General features: G+C 61.9%; 1 protein-coding gene across 1 annotated transcript; it reads left to right on the forward strand.

The window, feature by feature from the left end:
• Window positions 1–63: 63 nt before the first annotated feature.
• TUBG1 (tubulin gamma 1) lies at window positions 64–9,938 on the forward strand. The gene is made up of 11 exons (XM_084615913.1): window positions 64–216; window positions 539–651; window positions 1,490–1,657; window positions 1,940–2,008; window positions 3,413–3,492; window positions 4,098–4,224; window positions 5,194–5,280; window positions 5,521–5,670; window positions 7,546–7,698; window positions 8,187–8,348; window positions 9,160–9,938. Exons 1-11 carry the CDS (start codon window positions 168–170, stop codon window positions 9,355–9,357), a joined length of 1,356 nt encoding a protein of 451 aa, XP_084472039.1. The 5' UTR covers window positions 64–167; the 3' UTR covers window positions 9,358–9,938.

Genomic DNA, 9,938 nt, shown 5'->3' on the forward strand with positions numbered 1-9,938 from the left:
TGTCTCTCGCGTGCGCGTTGCCGGGACGGAGCTCGGGGGCGGGGGCCGCGGGCCGCGGCGGTTCCCCGGAAGTGCACCCCGCGCATGCTCAGTGCCGCTGGACGCGGGCGGGAGGGCGCGCGGGCGGCGGGCGCGGCGAGGAGCCGGGCCGGGGCGCAGCGGCCGCGATGCCGCGAGAGATCATCACCCTGCAGCTGGGCCAGTGCGGCAACCAGAGTGAGGCCGGGGGCGGGGCTTCTAGTGGGGGCGGGGCTTCTAGTGGGGAAACTGAGGCACGGGGCGGGGACGGCTCCTCCCTCCCCTTCCCCTGTCACGCAGCCTGGCCGCGGAACCCAGGCGTCCTGGCCCGGCTGGGGCGAGGCGTGGGAGGGGAGGGGCTTCTAGTGGGGGAGGAGCTTCTCGTGGGGAAACTGAGGCACAGGGCGGGGCCGGCTCTTCCCTGTCACGCAGCCTGGCCGCGGAACCCAGGCGTCCTGGCCTGGCTGGGGCGGGTCTCTCCCCTCCAGTGTGGCTGAGCCCCGGCTGGTCTCTCTTGCAGTCGGGTTCGAGTTCTGGAAGCAGCTGTGTGCGGAGCACGGCATCAGCCCCGAGGGCATCGTCGAGGAGTTCGCCACCGAGGGCACCGACCGCAAAGACGTCTTCTTCTACCAGGTACGGCGGGCGACCGCTCCGTGCCGTCCCGCAGCCGGAGCCCATCGCTCAGCTCCTTTCCCTAGGGCTGCCCCTGAACAAACCGAAGGCATCCCTCCTCCACGGGGATGAAGCCCTGGAGGCCTGGCACTGCCAGCCTCGGCGCTGGCATCGCCAAAAGCCTCCCAGAGCCAAGGTGGGACCTGAGTCGAGAGTTTCTGGTTCGCAGTGCCGCTCTGTTCTCTGTGGCTGGAGCCCAGGCTGGCTTGTGGGGTCAGCCGTTGTTATTTCAATTCACAAAGTCCATCCCTAAGTCTGGACCCTTCCGTGTTGATGGATCCTATTTTCTCTGTTGAGAACAAACCCCCCCTCTCTAGCGACTCCTCTTGCTGAGGACACACAAGGGAGTTTCTGGCCACCCCCTCTCTCTGTCTAGCCAGCAACCCAAATTCAGATTGTGAAAGGGGCTGGCAAGCTCAGTCCAGCCCCTAGCTCATCTCCTTCAATGGCATCTCTGCCAAGATCTACTCTTAACAGCGTGTTGTTATGGCCTGGAGCCTGATGTGCCGTGGTGGGTGCAGAATGCTGGGGACTCAAGAAGCAGTTCATATTTGTTACATAATTACTCCGATTGGGAGCTGTTTGGGTCAGGGCGCATCTCTTTGCTCTGAGGTATGACGCCCAGCATGCTCCCACAACACAGGCAATACGTAATAATTTCTTTATCTCGTCCATTGTGGCAGGATCCAATAGCGGTGTGTTGTACCTCTCTCCGACCAGTGGGTGGCACCCTCTGTCACGCAGTCTGGCATTGTGTCCCTGGCATGTTCCTAGGCCCTCTTGTCCTTCCCTGTTACAGGCAGATGATGAACATTACATCCCCCGAGCTGTGCTGCTGGACCTCGAGCCTCGAGTGATCCATTCCATTCTGAACTCCCCCTACGCCAACCTGTACAACCCGGAAAACATCTACCTGTCCGAGCATGGCGGCGGGGCTGGGAACAACTGGGCCAGCGGCTTCTCCCAGGTAACAGGGCTGGAGCTGGCATGTGTAACCGTAGTTCCGATCCCTGGGCTTGAGATCTGGTCAGGGACGCCTTGCCTCCCAGCGGGCACTGGTGTGTGATTGCTGGAGTAAGCGTCGTCCCTTTCGGCAGGGGCTCACGGGTGACAGCTCGCCACCCGCTGGATCGGCTGGTATGGCTGCAAGCCTGGTCTCCCCGCTGACGTGGCTTTGCGTTCTGCGTGGGAAACGGTTCCCTCTGCGGAAAGTAAATGGACCGAAGCTTGCTGTGGTTTTATCTTGCAGGGTGAAAAAATCCACGAAGATATCTTTGACATCATAGACAGAGAGGCTGATGGGAGCGACAGCTTAGAGGTAAAGAAATGAAGAGGCCTCAGATTGGCTTCCCTTGCCCATTGTTTTCTACTGTAAGGTCTCTGTTGTGTTTGCATGGAGTTGACGTCTCGAGGGAAGCCTGGCAGGTGTGACAGTCTCTGGGGGTGAGGGTGCTAGGCAACAGGCACGTGGAAAGGGTTAATCCTAGACAGGAGGCCTTTCCCAGCTCACGTCCTCTTGACCTTCCCCTTGACCCCAGACCCTCCTGAGGCAAGCAGGAGTCGCCCCTTCTGTGTGCCCCACTGAGCGTTTTCCAAATCCAGTTAAAAAGAACTCCAGCGCTGGACTCTTCCCAGGGAAGATGGTCGGCACTTACCAGAGCTCACTGCTAGGAAGGGTTTGTGATATTTGGCCTCCATTTACCTTCTCGTCATTTCATCCCAGTCCCGCTGCTTGTCTCCCCTAGTATCAGCCTGAACTATTCCTCTCTCTGCTTCCGAAAGGAGAACATGCTAGCCCCATCCCTGTGCTGTGTGCACCTCTTGGCAACCGTCTTTCCCGGTTGGCTTCCAATGACTCTCCTGCTCCAGTTAGGAGAAGCTCTGCTGAATTGGCATCTGCCTGCTCTGTCTGGGCCTTGCAGTCTGCAGGGTATTCAGTGTGGTGCCATGGGGGGGGCAGCATGCAGATGTTTTTGAGGGGGCTTGGGCCAGTTGCGTTTGTGGAAGCCCAAGGCAGCTGGTTTCAAAGGGATTCAGCAAGTCAGACATGAGGTGCAGGCCTGACTCTTTGAAACTTCTGTTGCTCCCAGTGACACTTGAGATTCCTGGAGAAGGAGGGAATCTTGGTCTTGGAGCCGAGCCGTTTACTCGGGTGGGCGTCAGATCTCACCTGGGCTGCCGTCAGCTTCACCTTTGCCCCTGAACAGACAGAGCCCCCCCCCACTGTTTACATCTGGCAGTTGCATGGCAACAGGGGAAGGGAAAAGGGATTGGGAAATAACAGTTGGCAAGAGGACTTGGGGGCAGGAGGGGGAGGGGCTTGGGCGCAGGGATAGGTGGGGACACCGCTGAGCTTGTTTTGTTTAACTGAATAGTCCCGGGGGGGCGGTAGCCCCTTCCAGCCTCTGCCTGTCTCCTGGGAAGCTGTGAACTCTGGCTCCGGGGGGCTGGGCAAGGCTCCTGAGCAGCAAGCGCTGTTCCCGGTGGGCACAGAGCCGTGAGCTCCTGCAGTTCCGAGGGAAGCGCAGCTCTCTGTGTCTCATGGGGCGACGCCCGGGGTGTTCGGTGGCTGCCTGATCGCACCAGCAGTTCTTGGCACAGATCCAGAGGGAGGCAGCCACCATCTGCCCTGGCCTAGGCTCTGGCATTAGCCAGTGGCGTGGCTAGCCCCGTTCTGCCTGGGAGGGTAAAGCCCCCTAAGCTGCCTTCCCTTTGGTTCCAGGGCTTTGTGCTGTGCCACTCCATTGCTGGTGGAACAGGCTCGGGGCTGGGCTCCTATCTGCTGGAGCGACTGAATGACAGGTGAGTCCCCAGCTGGGGGAGGCTGGCGCTGCCTGGGCGTCCTGCCAAAGCATGAAGCTGGAGAGTGCTGATTCAGAGCCGGGGTCCCCGCCCCCACCCAAACACTGTCTTGTGCAATCCCTGGCAGGGTGCCCCGAGGAAGGGCCGGCTCCTGCTGTGTTCAGGGGAGGCTCTGGAATTGGACCCTGCTCTGCAGCCTCTCTGTCTCCTCTCAAGCTGCTCTGATCAGATGGCTGCCTTCTGAAGCTCTGCCCATGCTGGGCAAGGCAGGAGGCTGCAGCCAAGGTCCCTGCGCAGCCGCCCCTGCCTGTCCCAGCATGCAGCCTCGAGCCTTGTGAGCAGCTGTTTAATCAGCCAGTGGATGGCTCAGCCTCGCCTGTGGCTTTGTCTGGCAGCTTCCTCCTGTGCTGTAAGATGCAGCGTTGCTGGGACAAATTCCTCTCCTCCCTGGGAGCAGACTTTGGCATGCCGCGCGGTGACTCACTGCCGCCCTGCATGCTGGCCCTGCATGCTGGAGACTGCCTGGGAGCTTGTGGGAGGGGAGCACTTAGGCGGTGGCTCTGGGACGTTAACCAGTTAGGCGCCCGGGCGCTCTCCTCACTCAGGTATCCCAAGAAGCTGGTGCAGACCTACTCGGTCTTCCCCAACCAGGATGAGATGAGCGATGTTGTGGTCCAGCCATACAACTCCCTGCTGACGCTCAAGAGGCTGACTCAGAATGCTGACTGTGTGGTAAGAGTCCTGCTGCAAGCCGGAGCGGGGCCCGCGGAGCCAGCCCCAACTCCCCATCACTCAGTACGGGGGCCCTGGAAGCCGTAACCTGCACAGACCAACGTAAGGCAGTAGGTCACCCTCCGCATTTCCATGACACGGCAGCCCTGAAATGCAGCCACTTCTGAGGCGAGAGCCAGCAGCCCACGGAGCACTGAAGGGCCTGTGCACTCGAGCAGAGTAGAGGGACCTGGTGAGCCCCAGCAGACTGCCCAGAGCTCCACTTCTCGCCCTGGAAAGGCTGGTGGCTGAGCCAGGCCTGCAGGGCCTGAGGGGCTACACTCCTTGCGGTAGCGAGGGGGAACGTTGGCTGGGGAGGTGGGGGGTGAGCTTCCCCCCTCAACAGCACAGCTGCCTCTCTGCACTGGTGTACACACGTGGATGAGGATGGGGCTCCCACAGCATCATTTGTAACCTGCCCCAGGGTTTGAACCCAAGGATCCAGCAGCAGGCCCCACCGTAGGCCTTTGGGCACCTACTAACCAGGACGCCTGCTCTCGGGTTCCTAGTCTCTGGCACTGGGAGGAACAGGCACAGCTGCGCTGGCAGGGCAGCCCCTGTTGGATGGCACCTTCTCTCCCTCCCCTCCTTTTTTTAAACTGCGTCAAGCTTGCTTGGGCCTAGAGGATGGATGCGCTGGGCCTGGGGGCCAGCGTATGGCACCAGTGCTGTTTTGGGAGGGCTGCGGGAGGAGGAGAGCTTTCTATTGACAGTGTCAGTTACACCCCGGGCTAGCTGGCCCCAGGAATGAGTCAGCTCATGCTTTCGTGTGTCTGGTGGCCCAGTTGTGCGGTGGTATCCAGGCTCACTGAGCTGATGGATCTCAGTGCTCTTGCCCGGGGAGCTGGCCTCAGTTAGTCACTTGGCCTGCTCTGAGTCCTGTCCACGGCCTCCGAGAGCTGCTCTGATGGGGCTGGCTTTCTTTTTTAGGTGGTTCTGGACAACACAGCCCTGAATCGGATCGCCACAGACCGGCTGCACATCCAGAACCCGTCCTTCTCCCAGATCAACCAGCTGGTGAGGACCCCCACTGGGAAGCGCTCGCTCTGGCCATTTAAACACGTGTCTAGGCCAGGGCTCCTCTCAGTGCTTGCTGATGAGCAGCTCCGTTGGGGGGCTCAGGGCGAGGAGCTGGGACGTTTCCCTTGCTGCACTTGTGCTTTTACTCCCTAGAGAAGGGGAGTCACAGCTGAGTTCTGGCTCCAGGGAATCCATCCAGAGCCGGCACTCTGACTGTCTCTCCCCTCTCCGCACCAGGTCTCCACCATCATGTCTGCCAGCACCACCACACTCAGGTATCCCGGCTACATGAACAACGACCTGATTGGGCTGATCGCCTCGCTCATCCCCACCCCCCGACTCCACTTCCTGATGACGGGGTACACGCCGCTCACCACAGACCAGTCGGTATGTGCTGCAGTTCCCCAGGCACATGGGCAGCCCTGTGGCCTCCCTACACCGGCTCCTGGCCACCTCCCGCACCCCAGCCAAGCTCCTCTGTTGTGGCCCTGAGGCTCCCTGCAGCTTAGCTGCTCTCTGCCTCTCAGCTCGCATGCACTACCATGCACCCCTGCTCTCCTCGCTTAGCCCCAGGCCTGGCAGGACCCCTGCCTGGCACCACCCCGAGCTGCTGTGAATGCCTCGGGGCGGGGATGTCCCTCTCCCAGGCATGGTAAGGCTGGGGGCTCCGAGTTGTCCTCATGCTCTGCCAGCAGCCCCATCTGTCCCAGGGAGTGCAGTGGGGCTATTCCCAGGGTACAGGTGCTCAGATCCAGCCTGCTGGGGCAGGACGCTATGGTGGGAGTACTGGATACCAGCCCCAGAGATCCCCCCCACGGCGAATGCAGGCACCAGCCCCCTCTGCAGGGGCTCATGGTCTTTACATTGGGGCTAGGTGAGCAGCACGCTTGTGCTGTCCCTGGTTACAGTTCCCAGCCGGAGCCAGGACTCCACTGGGCCGAAGTGAAGGGAGGCTGGGCCAGTGTTCTGGGTCTGCAGGAGACGCTGCTGGGCTCTGCGTCACCGTTCTGCTGTGCTAACCCTGCCCTTTCTCCTCCCGTCGACCTGCATTCCCCAGGACGTTGCTCAGAGACGCAAATCTGAAAGGCTGCTGGCTCTGAAACGGGTACCCAGTGTGCTCTGTCCTCTCCTGTGCAGGGGGGGACTCTGCGGTAGTTAATAGGTGTCTGACTTAATCTCCCCACTTCCAGCCTGGGGCCACCTCTCTGCAAGTCCCTGGAAGCCTGGCCAGCGGAGCATGACGTGCCCAGCCTGGGGCGGAGGGGATGGGCCTGGGATGAGAAGGGGGGTTTACTTTCCCAGAATGCTGCAGCAGCTGTGGGGCTGGCTCTTCTCCCCCTGCCTGCCACCATGGGGGCCAGCCTTTCCTCATGCCCAGGTGCTGTGGCATTTCACAACAGCCCAGCCAGCACTCCCCACAGTCACCCATAGCAGCCACACTGCGGCTCTGCCCCAGACTCAGGCCAGCAAGTGGGCCCTGGCTCAGGGCTCTTGAGCCTAGGGCCTGGCATGCAGCTTCCCTTCATACACCGTGCAGCAGACAATTAACCCTTCAGTCGCTGCCTCGTGGGGCATGTTCCCAGCTGCAGTGAGCTGCAGCCAGGCTAGGTCATTATGGGAATTTAGGGAGTGCTACGGCCAAGCCTGCTGTGCACAGGGGTTAATTGGGCACCCTCTGGAGAAGGGTGGGAGTGGGGGAGGGTTGGCTGGCAGTGTTCCCAGCACGCGAGCCCCCCACCCTGCTCCGTCCCTCTGTGCTTGAGGGGACAGTACAGGCCCGAGTGACGCGCCCTGGGGGCCGGCTGAGCAGGGCCTTGGCTCCACGGGGGAGCCTGACTGTTCTGCTCCCCCACGAAGCCCTGCCAATGCTGTCTGGGACACAACTGAGCCTCCCTGCTTCCCATGTCTTTGCTGGCTCTCTGAGCTCAAATTAACTCAACTCCTCCAGTGCCGGGGCAGGGGCAGGGGAGACGGGGCTGGCTCCCTAGCGCCCCCTGGGAAGGGCATTGCTACAAGCCCCCAGGCTTGGCCTCCGCTGTCCTGTGACCTCCTGCATGCAGCTCTGTGCCTGTGCATGTGACTGGCCTTTCCCACAAGGCGTGTCTCTCTTCGCTGGCTGGCCGGGGTTGGCCTCTGCTCACTAACTTCAGCCGAGGGCAGCAGAGCTCCGACTCCATGCGCGTGCAGTTTGTGTGGCTCCACCCTCCCGGGGACAGGGCGCGGGGCAGTCTCCCCCTGAGTGCCGCGTGCTGGCGTTTGCAGGTGGCCAGCGTGCGGAAAACCACGGTCCTGGACGTGATGAGAAGGTTGTTGCAGCCGAAGAACGTCATGGTCTCCACTGGGCGGGACAGACAGACCAACCACTGCTACATCGCCATCCTGAACATCATCCAGGGCGAGGTGGACCCGACGCAGGTGAGCAAGCTGCAACCTGGCCCCAAGCCGGGGCTGGCTGAGTCGTGCGTCCCTGGGCACCGTGCAGGCAGATGCCGCTAGGGCTGGGCGTGGGAGCAGGCCAGGCGTTGCAGTGGGGAGTAGGCTCGGACACCCACCCACCTCAGCCAGGCTTGCAGGTCAATGCAGGCTAATGTTGTAGTCCAAAAGGCTAATGTTGCAGGTCTGGCGGGGGCCTCGCTGCCAGGCGGCGGCCCTGGGAAAGGCCGCCCGTCGTCATTTGCCAGTCATAGGAGGCACTTGCTGAGACCCTGCCCCACGAGCAGCACTGGGACTGTGCCCCACTGGGACTGTGCCCCTTGGCGCGCTGGGTCCTGCCCGTTGGTCTGCACAAAGCGCCTGGCTGAGCAGCTAGACAGCGCTGGGGAGTTCAGCCCCCTGACCCCTCTGCTGCTGTGAGTCTCGCCAGGGCAGGCGCCTGGGGAGAGCCCTTACTTGTGTCTCCCTAGGTTCACAAGAGCCTGCAGAGGATCCGGGAGAGGAAACTGGCCAACTTCATCCCCTGGGGCCCTGCCAGCATCCAGGTGGCACTGTCCAGAAAGTCCCCGTACCTGCCGTCTGCACACCGTGTCAGCGGCCTGATGATGGCAAACCACACCAACATCTCCTCGGTGAGTACGGGCAAGGCCGCTGGGCTCGGCCCCTCGCTCTCCCATCCGCCTGCCCTGCACTCTCTGCTGCCGAGTGCCCTTCGCCGGGAGGCTGCTCAGGCAGGGGCTGTCACCTTTGGTTGCTCTCATGTACCCTTTGGCTTGGCTGCTGCCGCATCTGCCGGGGATCCGCAGGAGAGCGGAAGGCGGTGTGCTGCCTCCCGCCCCAGCCAGGCCAGAGAAGGCAGTGACTGGAAGTGGGGGATGGAGCCGGTTGATTGCCCTGCAGCGTTTCCTTCAGTAGAAAATCATTCCGGGCGCAGCTCCCAGCCCCTCCCCCAGCCTCCGACCCCTGAAACTTGGCCTGCTGAGTCCACTGGCAGGAACAGACGCTGTCCGCTGGGCTTGTCCATTAACCCAGTAGTGGATTCCCCTTATCCTGCCCTGCCCTGCCGGGCCATGCTGCCATTGGAGGGACAGCCTTCTTGTGTGAGTAAAGATCCTCTAGGATCTTGGCAGAGTCACCTAGCCCCTTGGAAAGCCCTCTGCTGAAAGCAGCTCGGGGAGTGCAGGGTGTTCCCCAGGTCACAGCCTGGCTGCGAAGGAGTCCCAAAAGCAGAGGTTTTCTGAGAGCCCTTTGCATGGGCTTGCTCTGCATCACCTGCAGGTGGTGAGCCAGGGTGGCCACAGGGACGCCCCCTCACGCCCTCTTCCCGGGGTAGCCATGGCCAGGGGGACGCCCCAGCCCGCAGGGACCATCCAGCACTTTCCCCTGGTTGTGGGGTGAGGGACGGGATGGCCCCATATTGACTGTGACTTGGGGCCGTCACAGCTGTTTGAGCGGACTTGCCGGCAGTACGACAAGCTGCGTAAGAGGGAGGCCTTCCTGGAGCAGTTCCGCAAGGAGGATATCTTCAAGGACAACTTCGACGAGTTGGACAACTCCCGGGAGATCGTGCAGCAGCTGATTGACGAGTACCACGCGGCCACGCGCCCCGACTACATCTCCTGGGGCACGCAGGAGCAGTGAGCCCCCGCAGGCTCTGCTGGGGAGCGTGCAGGGGGTACGGCCCCTTCCCATGTAACTTCAGGGGCCACGAGCCACCCGTGTACATGTCCTCATGGCTTCTGCTCACCCCCTGGGCCGGGACAGAGTGGGGTGCACTGGCCCAGCAGCACTGTACCCTTGGGAATCACCCCATTGTGAGGCAGAGCCTGTAGGCCCCCCCTCCCCGCAGGGCCCCACCACTGGTGGCTTCCCTAGTACAGAGGCCTTTCCCCTGCCAGGGTTTGTGGGCAGCGGCTCGCTGCAAGCGGGGGTGTTGTGTGGGAGCAGGAATCCTTGCCCTAAGTGCTCCCCTTCGCGGGGAGGGCAAAAGCCACATGCACCAGCCTGGAACGGTCCAGGGCTAAGACCTCATTCAAGGGGGGGAGGGTGTAGGACCTGGCTGAGCTAAGCTGGGCCCTAGGCTATCCTCAGTCCTGGGTCTGGTTCTTTCTGTGCCTGGGCAGCGGGCGCAGAGAGCAGCGGGCACCGCCGGGGGCTGGGGCCGGAGGCTGTATCTATTTTTGTAGCTTATTTTGCTTGAATAAAGGCTGTTGCTGCACTGA

Source organism: Lepidochelys olivacea (genome assembly GCF_965140295.1).
Source record: "Lepidochelys olivacea isolate rLepOli2 genome assembly, chromosome: 27".
In the NCBI taxonomy this organism is placed as follows: Eukaryota; Metazoa; Chordata; order Testudines; family Cheloniidae; genus Lepidochelys; species Lepidochelys olivacea.

Coding starts and splice junctions, on each gene's coding strand:
- TUBG1 (XM_084615913.1), top strand. CDS start 168: ATGCCGCGAGAGATCATCACCCTGCAGCTGGGCCAGTGCGGCAACCAG. Junction 5,281..5,520: donor TCTCCCAGATCAACCAGCTG/GTGAGGACCCCC, acceptor TCTCCGCACCAG/GTCTCCACCATCATGTCTGC. Junction 8,349..9,159: donor ACCACACCAACATCTCCTCG/GTGAGTACGGGC, acceptor GGGCCGTCACAG/CTGTTTGAGCGGACTTGCCG.